This window comes from Lottia gigantea (assembly GCF_000327385.1).
Source record: "Lottia gigantea unplaced genomic scaffold LOTGIsca_168, whole genome shotgun sequence".
NCBI classification, from domain to species: Eukaryota; Metazoa; Mollusca; class Gastropoda; family Lottiidae; genus Lottia; species Lottia gigantea.
In genome coordinates this window covers 166,998-188,286 of record NW_008708100.1, presented here as the reverse complement: position 1 = coordinate 188,286, position 21,289 = coordinate 166,998, and the positions used below count along the sequence as shown (strand labels likewise).

Genomic DNA, 21,289 nt, shown 5'->3' with positions numbered 1-21,289 from the left:
TATTTAGCTTTTACACCTGATATAAAATTATTAAGGATTTTGATGTATTTTTGAAAAAAGGAAAACTTAATTTACATGTGGATGTGTATTTCTATTTTCAGAAATGGCAACAGAAACAGATCTTGTCCCTGTTAAAGAGGAAATAACTCCAGTTAAACAACGCAAACGTCGGCAAAGAAATACAAGTGAAAGTAGTATAGATGGCTCTGATGTTTCAGTTTCTAAAAGACGAAAGAAAGATGATGCCATTGTTGAAGACACCAAGTCAAAATCCTTTGATGTGTCTTTTAAATCTGATGACGAGGGTTCTGCTAAAAAGAAGAAAAAGAAAAAGAAGAAAAATAGAAAATCTCAAGATGTTAAAACTGATGAAGAGTCAGAAGTCACAGACAGTGGTAGTGCAAGTTGCTTTGATAACAATCTCAAGACTGATTTGAAAGGTTCTAACAAACTGGACAAGATTGAACTTAAATCAGATAATGATTCAAATATTGGTGCTGGCATAGAAAGTACAAAAAGTAAAAAACGAAAATTGCCGTCTGATGAACCAGGTGAAAGTGTTAGTGACAGTGGTGAAATTTCACTTCAAAAGAAACACTGTAAGACTAAAGAAAGATCAGAATTTGACATTGCAGAAAATAAAGTGCATAACAAATCATCAGAAGCTAGTGTTGAGTTTTCAGGTCTAGTTTATCAAGAAGAAATTGAAAGGAAAGTGGTTACTGAAACCAAATCTGAGTCTAAAAAGAAAAAACGCAGACGTAAGAAGAAGAAGGATGTCATTGAAGCAGAAACACTTCATTTAAGGGTTATTCCGAAGTAAGTTAGCCTTTTTTTATAGTTAAAACAGTAAAATATTTAGACCAGAATGTCTGTCTTTAATAAATGTAATTTGATAGCAGAGGAACCAATTCTACAAGGATATTTTAAATTTTCATAAACCTTAATGATAATCTTATTGTTATAAACACACAATTTAGAATATCTCTATATATTATTGTGCGAGAGACACAAATATAACCCTGCATTTCCTTTTTTTTTTTAGGTCAGAGTGGTTAACATTACGCAAACAATACTTAAATACTCAGAAAACCAATATGTCTGAATTGAAGAAGAAGTTAATTTCTCATCAAAAGGAAAATAATCCTGATGCAAAATTAAAGGGAGATAAACAAATTGAGTTTGTACCGAACACCATTGTGAAGATTGAATCAAGGTCTCCATTAGATAAAAAGACCATAAGGGTAAGAAAAATTACAATATTAAAATTCATTTAAACAGACCGTTCATGGTGAAGTTATGAATTGAAAATAAAAATAGGGCAATTCTGCTTTCCTGACAAAATTTCTGTTAGATTTCTAAAGTAAAATCTTTTTAAATATTCATACTATAGAATTAGTAGACACCCATATACAATGCTGCAGTAGTTATATAAAATTGATTACCAATTGAGTATTAAGCAATACTGTTGTTCAACTTATAGGTCTAGTTATGTCAAAAGAAGTTTTGAGTCCATATTTTCTTAAAAAAATAATTATTGTCTGATTCATAGGAACTATTTGCTGCTAGTGATGTTAATATAGCCTATGTTGATGTAACCGATGGCAACACATCTGGTTTTATTCGATGTAAAGATTCTTCTAGTGCTAAATCTGTAGTCAATAGCAACCTGGAATTTTATAGATTTTGTCTACTTCAAGGTATTTAGTTTTTTTTTTTGTAAAATGAAATAAAGTTTAAATATGTGCTTTATTTTGTTATCTTTTTTAGTAGAATCTAAGCATGATTATGACTTTCTAAGTAGAAAAATACTGATGTGACATTACCTTCTGTCTTTGTGTCATGATCAGTATTGAAAGGCTTTAGACCATTAACCTGTATAATGTTTATGGTCTTGAAAATATTTCAGACAGTTTCTTAACATTTGCAGGTGATGATGAGAATAAATACTGGATGAAATTAAAACTGGATCGTGAAAATAAATTCAACACTAAAACTAAAGCTAAAAAACGCGGGCAAGAAAAGGTTGGTTATAGTTTACACTTATTTAAAAATATATTTGATAAGGCAATATGAATGAAAAGTGTCATTATAATATCTTTTTAATATAAAGTTATTAAACAAATTGTCAAATGGAAAACAAATGATATTGATAGATCTAATAAAATTTCTCTAATTTCAGTTGGTTGATAAAGCCCAGAGGATCAATATTAAGAGAGTAGACAAACAACATGTATTTTTTGAAGATTAAATTTTTGATAATTCTACAAAGTGATTTTAATTCTTCTTATGTTGATATTTTAACTGATGAAATCAGTGAAGTGCTGTACTTAATGTCTATCCATGGAAAGTTGTTTAAGATTGATTTTGCTTACTTGAATGAGATTTCAGTCATCAACAATAACTCCTGCTAGAGATAACAAACCAATACTCAAGGAAAATTGTAAATTGATTGGAAGATCATTTTCACGATTTTTGGAGAACAAAGTATTTTTATAGTGACAGAAAATGAATGTGGGCACTACTCTTAACACCCCCTATTCATAATAGAAAACAAAACTTGTAAATATTATCTTAATTAACTTACACAAATATACAAAAATACAAAATTATACAAATATAAATAAATATGGTTTGTAGAAATAATGAGAGGTATAAATGATGTAGACTAAGAAATATATCTATCAATGAATCTGAAATTCTTGTGACAAAGTTTCACAATTGTCTGGCATTTAAAAATACAACAAAATAAAGATAATTGAGCATACAATGTAAATTGTAATGAAATACATAGATAAAATATAATGAACTTGATCAATATTTTAAGTAATTTTGAATTGTTGACTACTGACACTGCATGGAAAAAGCGGGATTTGTAAAGAGGCGTTGAATTGTTAAGATGTTGAGGTAAAAATTATAGGTGCAAACATTGTCACCATTTGAAAAAATCAGGAAAATCTGGCACATTTTGCATAGAAAGCCAAAATAATACTTTGTAAATGGGCAAATTCAACTTTCCTGGTATCATGCATACAAATTTCTTTCATGAAGAAATATGACCAATTCTTCCCTTCACATTAAAGGGACTTCATTGCTATTATGTACAAATACAAACTGTAACCCAAACACATCCAGATTATATATATCTTGTTACAGTATAAACAATATTTGACATATTGAAATACATTATTATCAAACCTCTGTCCCAGTGCCTGTATTAATGGGATGGGTGTCCACATTTCGTCCATTTGTAACATTTACATCTTTCAGTTTAACAATATTAGTCTTTTCTCCTAATTCTACAACTGTAGTCTTCGGTTCAAAAGATTTTAAACTACGCAGGCTTTTACTAGATTCTGAATGTTTTAAATTTTTACTAGAATCACTGTGTTTTAAAATTCTACTTGCTGACGAACAACGCTTAATGTCTGATTTAGTTTCTTTTGAAAAATTCACATTATTTTCTAATAAACGTTTCTGTTCGGCTAGAACTAAATTATTTTGTTTAATCTCAATTGGAGTATTATCCTTTTTATTTTTACGTCTTTTCCGCACAAAAATGAAAATAATCACACATATAATCACTAAGAATATAAGAATTAGAATTGGTGTAAGAATACTTATTATTGGTGTAGGAGAATCTTTATCAGGAGGTGCTGCAAGCTGTAGGATTATCATATTAGTTCCATTTTGAATATTTGATTTTGAATCTGGTTGTTGACGTATATCACGTCTGTGCCTAAGCATTTGTAAACCCTGATTTAATCTACTATCTGGATTGTTTCCTCCAAAAGCACTACGTTTGAATCGAAGATTATGTTGATCATTTGGACCAATAGTATACAATACTTGTAAATACCATTGATGACCACTTGTTACCTACAACATACAAACAATTGTCTTATTAGTTTTTCAATTATTATTGAGTGTATTCAGGAATAAATTCAATTATTGCTCTCAAACTTGCTCTGGAGAAACATCAAATTAATGGAAAACTTCTTCTTACATACCTTGTAAAGAGGGTCAACATTCAAAACAAATCCATCTACTCCAGGCATAGCAGTAAGCTGGGCATATTCTGGATTCTCAGAAGCCAATTCTGCTTGGAATGGAATTTCATTAAAATCTTTAACTTCTACTTCTGGGTTTCCACTATCCTGAAAGTAAAAGGAGAATACTTATTGTTAAAATATCTTTTTAGATGAAATTCTGTAAATTCTGATATCACATCTAAAGCTATACAGAATCTTCTTAATAAATATATAGAATGTACTGACAGAATGAAATCATGCTTACTAGAATAAGAAACCTGTATCTAAGTTGATTATTGGGCTGTAAACAACCAAACTGAGGTCCGTTATGAAACTGTTCACCAGTAGGATCATATGTTGGTATATATCCATCACGACCTGCAAGAAGACAATATTTTGGTTGGTATTTTCTGGAATCAAAATAGTATAACTTTTGTAGTAGAATTATCATCATCCGATAAAGTACTGGAAATAGTAAATTTTCTACCTGTACATAAATAGACTTTCTGTATAGATAGCTGGTAGGCTGATTTTAAATCTTGATCTGGATTCCATAAAACACGTCCATAGATCTTCTCTCCTAATATAATAAATAAATTATTACACTCATTAAAATAGTGAATGTCATTGTTTTAACTTGTCAATACAGGCCAACATATTGAGCCAAGAAACGCACAATCAAGCAACTTTTGACCAATTCATTAAAGGGACAGATACGCCATTTTTTGACAAATCATATTTTAGTCTTAGAAACGGGACTTTTTTAGTTAAGCCAATCAGTAATAGTGTTCATAGCCAACCGTCGAAATTTGAGCCTTCAAGTCCATGTGTGTCCAGAATCATCCACATTTGAATGTTACAATGTCATTTTAAGACACTCTGTGATATATTAAATTAACATATAGAAATAGCGAGTAAAATTACTAGCTTGAAGCATTTTTAAGAGAATTATGCGATTTTCTTACATTTCTAGTACCTTGAAGACTAATTACTTATATCCAAGACTAAAATCAACCACCAAAATGGTGCATCTGTCCCTTTAAATGTTCATTTTGGTCCCAGTCCAGCCATACTTCTATATGATATGTATAAAGCAAACTATAATCAATAGTCAACTGGAATTCAGCTATGCAAAGATAATATGATATATTGTTTTTGCTGTACATGTGACTGTGTATGAAATGACTTTGAAATCTACAGCTCTTGAACTTTGAACACAAACCTTGAGAAAATGCACCATTAAATTCCCAGTCTTCAGGTTCCATGATGGCTGACTTGGGATCCAATAAAAACATCTTACGATTATTGGCCAATTGGAAGTCAGTATTAAGTGAATACACCAATGGAACTGGTCGATTAGTTTGTTGAAAAGCTATTGGCACTTCAAATCTGCAATAAGTATCAAGTATTTAAAAATACCATTGTATTGAAATTGATGCAGAGGCTTATTAATAATATGACATTCAAGAGGTATGTACAGGAACACTATAATATATCTTGTAATATCTTGAGACTCATTTACGGTTCAGTTTGGTATACCAAAGTTATGATTGATTTGACTGAGGTCATAGTGAAATTTTCAAAAACTAGCCATCCAAAAATGGTTCGGGCCCTACCGATGACAATACCATAATCATATATTGGAACTGGATGGGGCAAGATTTGTCGGTTTACTTTTAATCTATTACATGGTGTTTGAACAATATTTTATGCTTAGGAAATTACCTTTGAGGTTGTTGAGCTGTACATGGTATAATGTCATCAGTAGAATGTAGGCGATATTTTTCATGTGATTTGACAGTACATGGTAACAGATTAATCTCATATATACCAGTATAATCCTAAATAACAGATAACAGAATTCTTTTATATTCTGTATAATACAATATATTTCTGTTCAGCTCTTTAAATTTTTTATTAAAGATAAACAGCCTTGTGTAGTGAGAACCAGATGGAATTGATGAATGTCCATGGAATTTGGAAACCTGATTTGTTATAAAGTTTATCTCCAATTCTATTTCTATATGAAATTCACCCACCTTTAGATTAAAATTACTAGTAGCTGTCCACATCTGTATAGGACTATCATAGGTAGCTTGAGACCAGGTGAGGTCTAGTTTAAATGATACACCCAGATTTGTTGGTGGTGATACATGACTTTCAAATCCTTCTGAAGTTTGATGTCTCATTACATATAGACCTTAAATAGTAAAAATATAGTCTGTAAAAACAAAGATTTCAAATTCATTGTTGTTGACTTTGTTGTAATTGTAAATAATGCATGATAATGGATACAAAATATTTGAATGGCATTTATTTTTATAAGTAAAAACATATTTACCTCTAAATTTAGGTTTTGTTTTGAATCTTACAACCAGTTTTCCATCATCACCAATTTGTATTTGTAGCACCTGAAGTCTTCCTCCATTTTCCCCTTCTGTTTCCAAACCTGACTTCCACAAGATGGAGTCATAATAGAATGAAAAATCCATTTCTGTTCTATGTTCCATAGAGCCCCATCCAATTGGTGCTATTGTGTAAAGATATGATACATACAGTGGCACACGTGCTGTCAGATGTGTTTCTCCTGAGTCTTTAACTTGAAAATCAGACACAATTCTGCCACCACAGATGTCCACTAAATCTGTCATATGATACCAAGCATCAAATTGCCAGGTGCAGGATTTTAAATTCAGGTGCTTATACAATCTCAAAGTTTTTGGTTCCCGTAAAGTTTCATCAAATTGGTATGGGAAATCATATCCTGACCCAACAGAAACTGGATAATCATTACTGCCATTACTAAGGAAACTACCAGAAAGCAATGGTAGCATCTCTGTATCTGTGATGATGTTTGAACAAACATGTTGTTGTCTATATATGGAATCAGCCAATAAGAATCTTAGATTGTGAATAGGGAATGTTGAAATGATTGGAAGCATGCCATCAGAATGTGGAATTGTGACTGAAATGTGGATGGTGTTTGGATGCTCCAGATCATCTGGTTGTAAATAGTTCAATTTTGCTAAAAATGATTGAGCTTGGTAACCATAAGGATGTGGCCCAAACACTGGAGATTTACATAATCCATTGTTCTGACCTATCACCACTGGTTTTGATTTGAGGGGAATTCCTGGATTTCCATTATCATGAACAGGTTGAGCAACACAGCGAATGTTAAATCTTGGACGGAAATATATGCTGTCAAGTACCATTGTGTTTGTACTGGTAAACAAAGTGTTGTCTGATATAGTTACAAATGGTGGTCTAGAGCCTTTCTCATCTGTAGGCATAGCAACTTCCCAGCTGTATCTGATAGTTGATTGGTTAATGGTTGATTCTTGGCATAATTTATGAGTTTTATGATAATCTGGATGGCGTTCATCACATGGCTAAAATGAAACATTTAACAGCTAAAAATAACGTTTGACACTAACATGCCTATGATGGTCTTGGTTCAAAATGGAGATTTTAGATATGTTGGTAATTAGCTAATAAACAGCAAAAGTAAAGCAGAAATTACTTTTAATCCATTTTAACTTGATAAATTGTTATTTACTCACTGAGATACAGACAACAGGATAACCTGGTGAAGGATTTATTTTACTGCCCTGTTCAACATCTTCATAATTTAACAAAGACACAACCTATAAGACAGAAATATAGAATATCTGTAGTAAAAGTGGAATCCATGACATCAACTATCACGCAAAACAAAGTAACTATTTTATCATATCATAATTAGATTGATAATACCCAGAAATAAAAGTATTGTTGTAGACGTGTTAATTCCAAAGTGTACTAACCATTGGTGGGGCTGGTAATATAAGACTACCAGAGACCTCATCATCCAGTATTGTGATAGTGGTTGTTATAACAGAGCCAAGTACAGCACCAACTGGTGTTTCAGGTCCAAGTTGAACTGTAAATGATTCATGCCATTCAATGTCACTGTTGTACAGTATATCTACTGGAAAATCAAGCTCCACCATACCTATAATATTACAAAAACTAATTAAAAAAAAATAAATACAGGGATTATTACTTAGATTTTGTTGTAAAGCTTTAAATGACAACCTGGGAAATTAAAAATTTTTGGTTAATTTTTCACTATTCTACAATTTTTTTAACAGAAATTCTGGCCGTGAAAGTCATCAAGCAACAGCTCTGCTCTCAAAATTGAATCATTATCAGGACATTCTTACAAATCTCTGATAATTCTTAATGATCATTACTAAATTGCTATGACCATTACAATCTCCACTTAGAGAATACTGCATATAATTGCAGTTGCAGAAAATTGCAGTTGCAGAAAATGAGATTTCAAAAATAATGTCTGCCAATAACTCATCCCGGTAAATTAATTAAACTATACCTGGTAGAAAATTAAGTAAAGAACTTCTAGGATTATAATCTAATCCTGATTGTGCTGAACCATCTCGAGTACTACATCTTACACTTGATATTTTTCTGACATCACCTGACCTTCTAATCTTTACTGTTACTGTGGTTATCTGATCCATAATGCTAGGTTCATTAACACTGTATGCTATCTCTGAGAATTCTATTGTTGGAACTAAAATAAATGCAACAAATTGTTAACACTAATTTGTGGACTTTTGAGTAACAACCTAGGTGTTAGAATTTTTTTCTCCATGTCATGCTGAACAATATTTTTATTAGTAGTTATGCTCAGTTCACACCAACGGCGCTTTGATCGCGCTTTAAAGCGCAGTACAAAGCGGTATCAAAGCGTAACAAAGCTCGACTAAAGCGCCAGGGTCGTAATAGATCGTTGGAAAGCTTTGAGCAAAACTGGATATTCGGCAAGAGCGCCAAAAATTTTTCAACTGTTTAAAAATTTTGGGCGCTCTGTCACGAATTGATTAAAGCGCCGAGAATGTATCAAAGCTTAACAAAGCGTAACAAAGTTCAGCAAAGCTTGACTCAAAGCGTAGGAAAGCTTAACAGAGCTTTATTCCAAGCGGGGACCCCAGTCTTCACGGTCTGTCACCACTTGATCAAAAGCGGCATGAAATCGGCCATTTCGAAATTTTCGAAGAGCTTAACAATGCACAACAGAGCTTGATAATCGTACCAGGGCGTGATTTAAAGCGTCATAACCGCATCAAAGCTTATCAAAGCGTGATTTAAAGCGTAACAAGGCCTGATCAAATCGGGAAATAATTCGTCCCCAAAGCGTAACCAATTCGTATCGGAGCGTAACATTACTTAGGAGATCGTGATATTTTTGGAAAAGTAAACAAAAAATGATGGCGCTTTGCTCGCCGATTTAAAGCGCAGCATTCGCCTTTGGTGTGAACTAGGCATTAGTTTTGTAGTCTGTACCCTCTTTTTTCAGGTTTAAAGGTAAAAAAAATAATTTATCACATCCCAGCTTACATGTAGCCTCTGAATTTTCCAGTCAGCTGGACTAGTCATTTAAATAATACTCACCATCATCATTGTTGGTAATAGTAACAATAATTCTATCAATATCATCTATCTCTACTCTCTGACCTCCTTCAGCTTCAGGCAAGGTCAAACGTAGCAGAAATGTTTCATTTTCTTCAAATTCATCATCATTTACTATGTTTACAGTACAGTTTTTAAACTAAAAGTATAGCATGAAATTGTTTTTGAATTGTACAAGTGGGACATTGGGTTATGATGTCAAGAACAAGGCTTTCCAGATTCATAAGTTTTGTGTAACATTAAAATTCACCAGATGAAATATGGAAAACAATGTATTCCAGAGTTTTTGTCAAGAGCTAGGAGGTACCTTTTCTCCAGGAAGGAAGACAATTCTTGAACTGTTGTCTCGAATACGTTCTTCATAATCCATCATAACATGTCCTGATTTCTGCCTGGTATAACAAATCACCGAAGTCTTGATCGTCAAGTCTCCTGTTCTCATGACTGTTGCATTTAAAGTTTTGTTAAATTCATCAATGGAATACTTCTCTTGAATAAAACCAATTCTTGGAACTAAAAAAAAATTCAAAATGGGCCATGAGTTTGCTCTGGTATGTGATTTACATCCACATATAGATTGCTAAGATAATCTGGTAATCATGGTACAAAATTGCATAAGGTGTTCCCGAGATACCAGATATAATGTATAATTTGTACACAAATACTCACTGTCAAGTGTTTCATCAGAAATAACCATTGTCATAATGTATGGTTCAGATAAGGTACTCCCAACTGCAGAGTTGAGAAAAACTTGAAATGTTTCATTTCCTTCCAACCTTGGTTCAAACTCATCATCTAATATACTGATTTCACATTTCTAAAATGAAGAAAAAACCATAGATGATATTTCCGTTTATGTATAGCTTTTTACAAATTACAGATGAACAACATTAATTCTGCAGTAAGAAAGATTATATTATCTTTTTCTGGTTATGAACACAACAACTTACAACATTCCAAGAATGATATTCCTTTCAAGATTATTTTCAATGTTTCAAGATTAACCTCTTACCTGAGCAGTTTGTCCAGGACCAAACGTTATTTGACTTGAACTGGGAATGTAATCTTGACCAGGATTGGCTGATGGTGGTGATGACAGTCGTGTTGCACACCACACCATTGTACTATGGGTTAGATCAGAACCTTCCCGAAAAACCTCTACTTCTACAGTACCTGAATTCTCTAAAACCTTGATACTATCACTGGTAAAATATACCATTGATTCTAAAATTAACAAAAGAACTGTTAATGCCTTTGTGCTGATGAAAGGAATTGTATCTAGACCAGTCTTTGGAAGACCTGATACAGGTATAGGTTTTCTTATCCATCTACCATTTTCCTCTGAAATTTTCAGAAAAACTTCTTGCAGTCTATTATACAGTTTCATTAAAGTTTTCATCTGTTCTATCCTCTCATTACTGTACAAATTATCATTCAAATGGCCTAAAACAATGCAGAGTATGAAACAAATGTGGGGATTCTTGGAAATGTCAAAATGTCAATTATCGATTTTGCGATTTATGGATTTTGTCATAATTATGATTAGATATCTTGAACTAAGCACTCATAAACACCTACCATCATTAGGTCCAGCTATGATCACAGTAGCTGTATCTAGAACCCCAAGCTTTCCTGGTAATGAAACATCGACTAAACTAACTTCAAATTGTTCTGTTGTCTCTGCTATACTATCATCTATTATCTGAAGTTAATAATAACGTCTGTAATATGGAGAGAGAAGATATTTCCATTGCACTATTAGCAAGGTCACTTTTAATCAAAAGATGCCAGTTTGTTTGGTTTTTCTTCCTTAAAGGAAGCAGATCTTTCCATAGAAATTCTATTCATTTCAACCTGAACCTGATTAAGACCAGATTATCTTGATAAAACTTAACTAACCTTGACATCACAAGTTGCCATAGTAATGCCTGGAGGAAAGATAACTCTGTTACCGTTTGATTTAGATCTTGTAATAAAGTCAGAGCCTGTTTCTAGACCGGTTGGGCTGCTCCCTGTTGCTGTTAATGACATAGTAAAGCAGATTACTGACACCATACTGCTCAGATCTCCTGTAAAGTTTGAAATATAGTATATTAGATGCAGATTTCAAGAATCTACACCAGGAAATCCTAATGAAGAGGTTCAAAACTAGCATAGTTTAAAATCTCAAAAATGGAGAGAATAAATGGCATGAAATATCCACCCCAAAGGACGCCATATGATATGCAATAAAGAATTTTTAGATTAGCAGCTCAAATTCCTATTTTGTCATCTGTCACAAGATATTACCTGAACGTGTTAATGTTATTGTAGCATAAGAATCTGTTTCTTCTACTTGATAAATATCACTTGTAAACTCTATGACAGGAGCTGGAAAACACATAAAAGGGTGTTTTATGGGGGATCTATAAGTTTAGATCAGAATAGATAGTGCAATTAATAATAGTTTGATATGTCAAAGACTAAGAGAAACTTCAGAAAATATTTTTTTTTGGTACCCACATAATTTAAATGGTATATCAGTAAGCAAACACCATTAACATTAGCCCAAAACCTCATATCACTCACCATCTTCCTCATCATAAATAGTAACAGAAGATTTACTGATGTTTCCTAAGACTGCATACACTGGTGATTCTAGTTCTATGTAAAATGTTTCTGGTCCTTCATACAAAGAATCATCATTAATTATTATAGTACATAGTTTAGTATCCTGCCATTCATCAAATTGAACCTGTAAAAATTGTAGGCCTATGATCAATTTAATCAATTTACAAGGCTTTAGGCTTATTTAAAAAAAATAATAATCCATTTACAGTTTCAAAATCATAAATTTACACGTTTTGGAAAATCTCCCGACTTTTCACCAAATCTCCTGATTTTTTTTCCTGACCTGTACACATGTTTGAATTTAACACGCTTCTACATGAATTGTTAACATCAACAGTATAAAAGTATGGTCAACAGCTCTCTTGATGAAATTGGTCTTTTGATTGGTAGAAACACACTATTGCTATTTATATATTCATGGTTACCTATTCAACAAGACGTATTTACCTGTCCTTTATGAGAAATAAAGTCTTGAACACCAGGTCTTGTTGATAGTTGTTTGGAAGTTGCTGATCCTGCCTTGGTTTTACAAGTCACAATTGAATACTGAAACATAAGTAATAACAGTACCATTATACCTATGTATGTGCTGTATCAATTAAATGAGATGAATATAATATAGTGCACCATAAATATCCTTTCAGAAATTGCATGTGAAACTGAAAACATCAGAATTATCTGAAGTTATTTCCTACCTGTTTAAGGTTACCATGGCGATGGACAGGTATTTGTATTATGCCAGCTGACTCTGTTACATTAATCAATGGTTTTTCAAAACTTAAAACAGACCATAAAATATAGAAGGTATTTCCAGGGACAACATTAGGTTTACTGTCCTGAACATTAAAGAAAAAGCTATCCTGGTTGGTTGGTGGATTTCCAGTTAAAACATATCGAATCTTCCCAGAATTCAGATCGTCTGAAGATAAAGTTTTTTAGTGTATTAAAGTTTGAAACAATCTTCCTATTTATTATGCAGCATATCTTATTTTATTACCAAAGATTTTAGCTGCATATCATCATTTAAGTGTTCAGTAAGTCTAGACTTAGGGGACTGCTTATCCTTATTCTGAAAACAATATTTCACAAGCCCTGATGTCAAGTGGTGTAAATCCTGTTAGCCAGATCCTTAACCTAAGTCTTGGTATTTCTCTCTTTGCAAGACTACACTTACCAAATTAAATCTGGTGACATAAACTTCTTTCAGTTTTCTTAAAAAGTTTTATATATGTTATCTGTTATGTTATAATCGGACTGACTATTTGAACCTACCTTGAGTAAATGAAGAGATTGAACTACCAAGATATGAAGTTTGTTCTATACGACCATATTTAGGTGGAGTTTTAATAATATAAACTATCTGATCATCAGGTGTATCTTCATCAGTTACTAATAATTGTTCATCTGTTATAAGGTTAGTTATCTAAATTCAAACAGAAATAATAGACTATTTTTTTTTCCAAAAAATATGAATCAGAAGATATATATCATTTAGGAAATCATGTTTAAGTTCAGGAGGCCCATGACTCAAAGAGTTGAGGTTTTCTCCAGGGTCAGGGACTCAATCTCAATATAGTACCCTCAGATGTTCCCAAGGCCTCATCAAGATGTTTCTGATTGTTCAGATGGGATGATTAACCAAGACCTTGTGTGTTACTGGTTGTGCTCATTATATAAATACCCTGACAGTTAGAATCTACATAAAACTCTGAAGTTGAATAGCTTACCATATTCCTTGATTTTTCAAGAAATTGGAGTCCGAGATTTTTGTGTACAACTGGACTACCATCATCTGTTGGTAGTATTTTGATCTTGAAATGCTGAAAATGAATGTAATGTACTTTGTGTAATGAAGATCTGAATGAATTTCACAATCCAGACATCAAAAACCAAACCTGACTCTAACTAACCACTGATAGATATTTTGATATGAGACAAACATTTCATTGAAACAATACCATTATTATAATATAACTGACCTGTGGTGTAGAAATTGGCACCACTCCATTAGAGTCTCCATTCTGTACAGCGAATTCAGCATTAGTGCCATCACTGACAGTAAATTTAAATGTATCCTGGAAATTCTCAGACCCATCATGTTGATAACTGATTCTGTTCTCATAAATGTCTGCCATTGTAAATTTTGACACTACTTCAAAATCATCCCCCTGTTTTATATTAATGGTGCCAAGAACAGGTGGTTGAATTATGGTAAATATCAAATAATCCTCCTGCAAAAATGTGGATAAAGGTTTGTTGGTTTAGTATTTTTATGTTTCCATACAAGATATTTTACTATTAAAAAAATGTAACTTTCTATTTTTATTTATGACTTTAAACCATCAGTCGATGTATTAATGTAGTCAGGCTGTTGACTATGTACTATAGACGACAAATTGCTTTAGCGCCCTTAACTTACTGTGGCCAAGACAATGAAATTGAAAGCTCATAAGATGTTTTATATTTTTCAGAGATTCAAGGACACACAAGCATTATTTCTATATCATTTACCTTTGTATCTCTATCAGTCGCCTTGAGATCAAACTCAGTAATAAGTTTTCTCACTCCTTCCTGTACTATCAGCCCATTATTTACTATTATTGGTATAGAATCATCTACAGGGTTCAACATAATCTGGAATGTCTTAACAATCTGAAAATAGATTTCAATTTCATTGCTCAATGATCTTATGCATATGGGAATGCAATGAGTATCCACTGTACAAATAAATAGAAAATGCAACATAAAGAAGGCTGAAATTTATTTTCAATCAAATTGCCTTGTAAAAAAATGGGTACATACAACTGAGTTATTATTAATTAATAAATTCCTACCTCATTGGTACCATCAGTTACAGAAAAAATAAATCTATCCATAAAATTCTCTTCAAGGCTAGTGTGGACATATTTAACACTGCCTGCTGCTAAATCAGACTGACTAAATCTTATAATAGGTATTCCTAGATACAAATATCAGTAAGTGATAGTAGGTGGCCAATTTATACATTATTACATAAATCATTTTTATTTCATTATTTTAGTCTCTTGCTGAATTGATTGCAAATAAATTCGTAATTCTAAACGCATGCCCATTTTCACTAATTAAAAGGATAGTAAAGGGGTTTTTAAATTGTATTTGTGTATCGGGGACACTGGTAGTATCAATTTGCACCATTCCAATTTTCAAAAGGACATCTGTGTTTTCTGCAATTCCATAAAAAATAAGTCTTTGATGAGGTCACTAATCTCAATATATGCTTTATCACAAAAGGTTCTTCTCAAATAGAGCCTTATTAAACACTTAGTTTTAGTGGAATTGCAGGAATCACATTTGAAATACACAGAAATATTTAGACAGCCTCTTTACAATTCCTTTAAGATTCAAAGATCTGATTAAGATTGAAATTATTTGATAGTTGACAATTGATCTTGTGATTGCATCTCTGTCCTGGGAGAAACAGTACCATTACCTGGATCAGATGTTAATTCTAGATGACCTAAATTTGGTCCATCAATGATCTCATAGATCAAACTACCAGTTTCAGAATCTACATCATTAGATGACAGGAAATCAGTTGTTATCTTCTGCCTTCTGCCTTCTTCTACTGTAAACTGTTTGTTAACTACTATTGTTGGTGGATAACGATCTTCTACAAAACACAAGTACTACATGCTTACTTTGACCATATACCTATAACCTGGCATCTCAATTGTTCACATTAGGACATGGTTGTATTGGATCGATACTTGTGATGCCCACCAATCCAAATTCATCCAGTACATGTATTTCATACTTTATATTTGTAAAATATATATCAAAAATGCATGTACAATCAATACTAAGATAGCTATGAAGACAGTGTTGACAGATATATATATAAAATCAATTTACTTGACTTAAACATACAATTATTCTTACCTAATATTGAAATAAAGAAATCTTGATCTATCAAATCATTACCATCAGGATCAGATAGTTTAAATTTAATTACATCTCTTCTGAGACCAGGTCGTGAACCTTCTCTATGTATAAACATGATATGCCCTGAAAAAATTTACAATTTATTTATATTTAGTTCAATTACATCAAAGTGACATGGTCCAGTCTGACATGCAGTCCATTCCCTGAAAACTATGCTTTCAATACCTGTTCAAACCAACCAGATTTGTCAAGTGCAAACTAATAACTTTATGCATACCAATTGACAATGAATCTGGATAGTCTTAAAATCTGAGATGTCATGTTCTAGAGCCTACAGAATGTAAAGATCTTACCCCTATCGATATCATTCTGTGTAAATTTCTGATGTTGACTTTTTGTTGATATTTTATATGACAGGTCTCCATCTTTAAATATTAATCTACCAATAGTAGAATCTCTAGATAGAGTATAAATAATACTAGAGTCTTCACTATCTAAATCTGTTGCTTTTAAAATACTGGATGTTATCACTGTCCTGGATCCTGTAATATATAAATTTTAGTAAATAACATCTTACAGATACAGCTGTTGCTTTTCAATCTAAATATAATTTCAGTATACATATTTATTAATTATCATTGTGAATATGTAGAAGTTTTATAAAACTTAGAATCAAATAACAGCCTTGAGTTGAGTTGTGATCCCAGCAATAGTTTTATTCCATATGAAACTGCTCAAATAAAATACATGATGCGCTGCCATATTTAAATCCTGATAAATGTATCAAACAGACATCGTAAAAAAAATCCTTTACAATTAGGATGTTTCTGTCTACATCATCCTTTATTATCTACCTGGAGTTATTCTCAAGCCTCTATTGATGGTCATCCTAGGTGTTTCATCATTGATTAAGCCTACTATAATATTGACTGACTTGGTATCATTAAATTCACCATCAGTAAGAGACAGTTGTATCATATCAGTAGTCACTTCTTCATCATTATGGTGGTATACAATCAACTCATTTAATATATCCTTCAAATATAAATCAAATAAATATATCAACACTAGGACAGAGGGGTTTATCAATTGCATCTGGTGTCTAATGGACTGTTGAACAGTTCAAAATCTATTGTTGATGCTGATCAGATGCCTCTACTTTAATCTTTTATCCACGTCATGTAACAGACATGTATTTTTTCATTCTGTTTGATGAACTTGATGTAATATCAGTCTATATATCACTTACCTGATAAGTAAACACTGATCCTGATGTCAATAATGTAGCTGTAAATGGTGTATCTCTGATGTATTCTTGTTTTCTTAAAGAACCATGAGAAGGTGGTATATCCAGTGTAAACACTAGATCCTCTGGTACAGTATCAATATCCAAGACAAACATAGAGGCATTGGTCAGGGTAACAAAACGACCTTCTTGTACAAACAGTTGTTCAGTGATAATTTCGGGAGGTTCATCGTTAATGAGCTGTAAGGGAAGCATTTTTTCGTGAAATGTGCCATCTTTCCATTAATCAACCAAACGAAGAATAAGACATTTGAATTGAATAAAAAATCAAAATGCAAGTGGATGACCCACTGTTGCCTAACTCAATTTATATTTGGTAACATGATCAATGACAATCTATCTGTTGTTAGATCATTATCCATACTTACCAATATTGTGAAGTTCAGCCTCTTTGGTGGAGATGTGTTTTCTCCATCAGTTACATGAAAGAGAATTCCATCCCAAACTGGTTCTTTGTTTAAATGATCTGATTGGTTATAAATCATTTTCCTATCTAATAAATCTTGAACAGGAAATGATGTCACAGATGTCCTGTCACCTTCAGAATCTAGAAATATAACTGGTTTGGTAATGTATTTATATTTTAATAACCTACTGATGTAATATTTTAAACATTTTGAGACGTAAAGTTCAGAAGAGGTACTACTTAGCATTGCAAGTACTTTTATCACAAACTAACCTGTGTTGATTATCTGTCCAAATCTAGGATGTGTATCAATAACTACCTGTAACTTTGATACAGGTGTATCAACATCAGTTACACTAATTACATTATTACCAATAATAACACTTTCACCTTCATCTACCTGAAATATCACAGGTTCATTTCATTTCAGTCTTTATCAACTATTTTTAAATGAACACAACTAGTCAAAATATCTTTTAACTTGCCTTCCACAATTAGTCAGAATATTTCATTCAAAAAAGCACACTTTTTCCCCTTTAAATTTGAAATATATCATCCCCTTAACAATAAGATAGGAAACATAATAACCAACTACTTGTTTCTATCAACTGAGAACTAATAATATGTTTAGTAGATTGGATTGGTTCAATTGGATGACCTGGCACAAAATTACTGAGGCTGTTGTTTTATTGCGTACCTACCTCTATATTAGGACCAACTGTAACCATTGGTGTCTGATCATTCAATGGCAGAATTAAAACAGATAATATCTGACTAGGTAATAAATTACGACTTAAATCAGTGACATTAAAATAGATCAACTCAGTTATTGCCTTGTTACCAATCTCAGAATCCGCCTTGTAGCTAGAAAAGAATTATAAAATGTGCAAACTGCGAATAGTGTTATCAAGCATCAAGCATACTTTTATTTGAAACTACAGTTAATAAAATAATTATACCATAACAGTATCAAATATTTCACAAATTAACAAAGCAAGCAATAAATTTTATCATTAATGACTAAATAGTTAATAACCTTACCTTAAATGACCTCTGTTGATGTCTTCTTGGAAGAAATAACTTCCAGATTGTAGGACTCGTTTCTCAACTCCGCCTACCATAAGTTTTCCATAGAATGGTTCACTACTGAGAATGATGGTAAGATCTGCATCAAGATCATCAGAATCACCAAAGGCAAGAAGTTGTCTATTTATAGTAACAGAATGACCTGAAATGTGGGCAATTCCATTAGTTAATAACCATAGTTATGACTTGAATAAATGCCAGGATCAATCTGGCTTGCCGGTATCTGCAAAGGAGACAAGAAAGGAAAATCCCCCAAGATATATAAAGAAATTTATCTTTTATCTTGTATCTTTTCCTGCTTACCAACATTCATAATTGTATTAGTATTGAACCTATAAATGATCTAGCACTGTATGAGTAGCCCTCTTTTCATATTTTGTTCATGCATAGATGAAATATTGATAGTAACTTAAACTTTAACATACCTTCAGTAACATTGACATGACAGGTTGCTGTAGGTAACATGAAGGGTGCTGACTTATCTACTCTTAATATATTGATCTTGACCTTAGTAGTGACCTGGTGAAGGCCATCACTAACAGCAACATGGAAGACATCCTTCAACAAGGCATCCTCTCCATGGTGTACATATTGGAATATACCAGATTTAACCTCTTTCAGGTGGAATCTTTCTCCTGATAATAAATTCAACATAAATTATATATAATATTAAAATCATTTTAAAATGATTGTGTCCAACAGAAATGAGCTCAGAAAAATAGCAGTTAACAACAGAATGCAACAGGATAGTCTCACCTCTACGTAACAGAACTTTTTGGTCATCAACAACTTTCTCAAGGTGACCTTCAGATGGTGTAACAGTCAAAATAAATTCCAAATCATCTTCATTTGTGTCAGCATCCGAAACATCAAATACTTGTAACACAGGAGTCGTTCCTCCTTGAGATACAGTCAGTTCTGGATTTGGAACCAGAAATCTTGGTGGGTTATTATTGACTGGAAGTATTCTGATAGAAAATCTTTGTTCTGGTAGACGACGATTTTTTGCTTCATCCGTAACTGAATAACAAGCACAAAAAATCATCATTACAGTCAATTGGGTATAGTTATTCACATTTGGAAATATATTGGACAGTTTTTGCTAGACATTTTATCCTTGACCTGGACTCCTATCAAGCTAGTTGTTCGGATTTGTCCTACTGATATATATATTGCTATCAGACTAGAAAAGTTGTGTCTGACAATCTCCTTGACAGGCAGTTTGCATTAAGTTTTGTATACTGATAATGATGTATAATATAATCTTACTATTCTTACCTATAAAGTTGAACATAACTTCACGTTCCTCAGTACCTATTTCAGTAACAGGAGGTCGATATACAATACGATTATTGTTAATATCATCCTGGGTGAAACGTAAAACTGGTTTGAATGGCACCTCAATATGTTCAACAGCTCCTTCATCATCTCCTAATAAGGTTGTAATAGAATACACAATATCTTTTGCTATGGTGCCGCTGTCTTCATATGTCAAATGAGCAGATGTGATTGGAACCAGCTGATTTTCCAACACCTGGAATTTAAAAAATTGTAATTGAGACATTTCAAATACATGTTTTGTTGTTAAAGAACCATGAGTAACTCTCAATATTCATTTAATCTTATGGCAAAACACATTTCAGTATCTTTCTTACCGTCATTCCCAATCTTACTCCTGGAGCAATTGTTGGCTCAGCAAATTCTTCATATCTATCATCCAGTACAGTAATCTTGAATGTTAAGTCTTTTACTTTATTTGGTGGATTAGACATGTCAGCAACCTAAATCAAAAAGTGATATAGGCCTTGCAGTTATATAGGCATAATGCATTTTACTGTATAGAGGAGCTTACCTAATAAAAAAATTACACAGCTGATGTTTGCACCCTTTTAAAAATCTAGTCACTTTTTTGTAGCATTTAATGGATCAATAATGATCAATAAAAGAGCTAAATGAAATTGAAATAACCCACCTCAAAGGTGAAGATGTCTGATTTTGTCTGTTTACCATTATGTTTGTACCAGATTCTACCTTCATTTACATCTCGTTGAAGGAATCTATACATCTTGGCAGCCATTGTTCCATCTCCTAAATTTCTCCAACCTCTGCCTGCTCCACTGACAGGAATAGGCACTACCATTAATACCTCACCTAAATTATCAGATTTATGTAGATTCCAGATAACAACGAACACAATATTAAGAGATGAAAAGTACAACAACAAAATTTCGATGGAGAACAATTGAATAGAAGATTATAATTTGAGTTTAGTTCTTACCGTTTAGAGGATTATTGGTAGAGGGAGTAAGTGTATAGATAATGTCATTAGACCCTGATGTCTCTATATCCATAGCTCGTGTTTTTAACATGTCAGAAGTTATCTCAACTGTTTCTCCTCGTACAACCAGGACACCTTTATTATTGATGATAACTGGTTTTTTACTATCCTAAATA

General features: G+C 32.5%; 1 protein-coding gene across 1 annotated transcript in view; it reads right to left on the bottom strand.

The window, feature by feature from the left end:
• Positions 1 to 3,192: 3,192 nt before the first annotated feature.
• Positions 3,193 to 21,289, bottom strand: part of LOTGIDRAFT_173674 (hypothetical protein) — a gene marked incomplete at both ends in the record, with an annotated part of 30,522 nt that continues 12,425 nt past the window's right edge. Inside the window, 41 exons of the mRNA XM_009051454.1 lie at positions 3,193 to 3,879; positions 4,011 to 4,157; positions 4,297 to 4,409; positions 4,519 to 4,611; positions 5,254 to 5,420; positions 5,757 to 5,872; positions 6,071 to 6,231; positions 6,373 to 7,423; positions 7,595 to 7,678; positions 7,838 to 8,025; positions 8,407 to 8,607; positions 9,489 to 9,645; positions 9,814 to 10,019; positions 10,176 to 10,323; positions 10,519 to 10,730; positions 11,085 to 11,208; positions 11,406 to 11,575; positions 11,796 to 11,876; positions 12,075 to 12,240; positions 12,564 to 12,662; positions 12,812 to 13,035; positions 13,389 to 13,539; positions 13,844 to 13,936; positions 14,096 to 14,347; positions 14,628 to 14,768; positions 14,951 to 15,075; positions 15,586 to 15,765; positions 16,035 to 16,160; positions 16,391 to 16,579; positions 16,892 to 17,072; positions 17,287 to 17,523; positions 17,712 to 17,890; positions 18,023 to 18,149; positions 18,451 to 18,613; positions 18,791 to 18,977; positions 19,261 to 19,470; positions 19,592 to 19,855; positions 20,114 to 20,369; positions 20,491 to 20,616; positions 20,808 to 20,986; positions 21,114 to 21,282. Coding sequence (XP_009049702.1) covers positions 3,193 to 3,879; positions 4,011 to 4,157; positions 4,297 to 4,409; positions 4,519 to 4,611; positions 5,254 to 5,420; positions 5,757 to 5,872; positions 6,071 to 6,231; positions 6,373 to 7,423; positions 7,595 to 7,678; positions 7,838 to 8,025; positions 8,407 to 8,607; positions 9,489 to 9,645; positions 9,814 to 10,019; positions 10,176 to 10,323; positions 10,519 to 10,730; positions 11,085 to 11,208; positions 11,406 to 11,575; positions 11,796 to 11,876; positions 12,075 to 12,240; positions 12,564 to 12,662; positions 12,812 to 13,035; positions 13,389 to 13,539; positions 13,844 to 13,936; positions 14,096 to 14,347; positions 14,628 to 14,768; positions 14,951 to 15,075; positions 15,586 to 15,765; positions 16,035 to 16,160; positions 16,391 to 16,579; positions 16,892 to 17,072; positions 17,287 to 17,523; positions 17,712 to 17,890; positions 18,023 to 18,149; positions 18,451 to 18,613; positions 18,791 to 18,977; positions 19,261 to 19,470; positions 19,592 to 19,855; positions 20,114 to 20,369; positions 20,491 to 20,616; positions 20,808 to 20,986; positions 21,114 to 21,282 — 8,130 coding nt within the window. The remainder of the gene's footprint in view (positions 3,880 to 4,010; positions 4,158 to 4,296; positions 4,410 to 4,518; positions 4,612 to 5,253; positions 5,421 to 5,756; positions 5,873 to 6,070; positions 6,232 to 6,372; positions 7,424 to 7,594; positions 7,679 to 7,837; positions 8,026 to 8,406; positions 8,608 to 9,488; positions 9,646 to 9,813; positions 10,020 to 10,175; positions 10,324 to 10,518; positions 10,731 to 11,084; positions 11,209 to 11,405; positions 11,576 to 11,795; positions 11,877 to 12,074; positions 12,241 to 12,563; positions 12,663 to 12,811; positions 13,036 to 13,388; positions 13,540 to 13,843; positions 13,937 to 14,095; positions 14,348 to 14,627; positions 14,769 to 14,950; positions 15,076 to 15,585; positions 15,766 to 16,034; positions 16,161 to 16,390; positions 16,580 to 16,891; positions 17,073 to 17,286; positions 17,524 to 17,711; positions 17,891 to 18,022; positions 18,150 to 18,450; positions 18,614 to 18,790; positions 18,978 to 19,260; positions 19,471 to 19,591; positions 19,856 to 20,113; positions 20,370 to 20,490; positions 20,617 to 20,807; positions 20,987 to 21,113; positions 21,283 to 21,289) is intronic.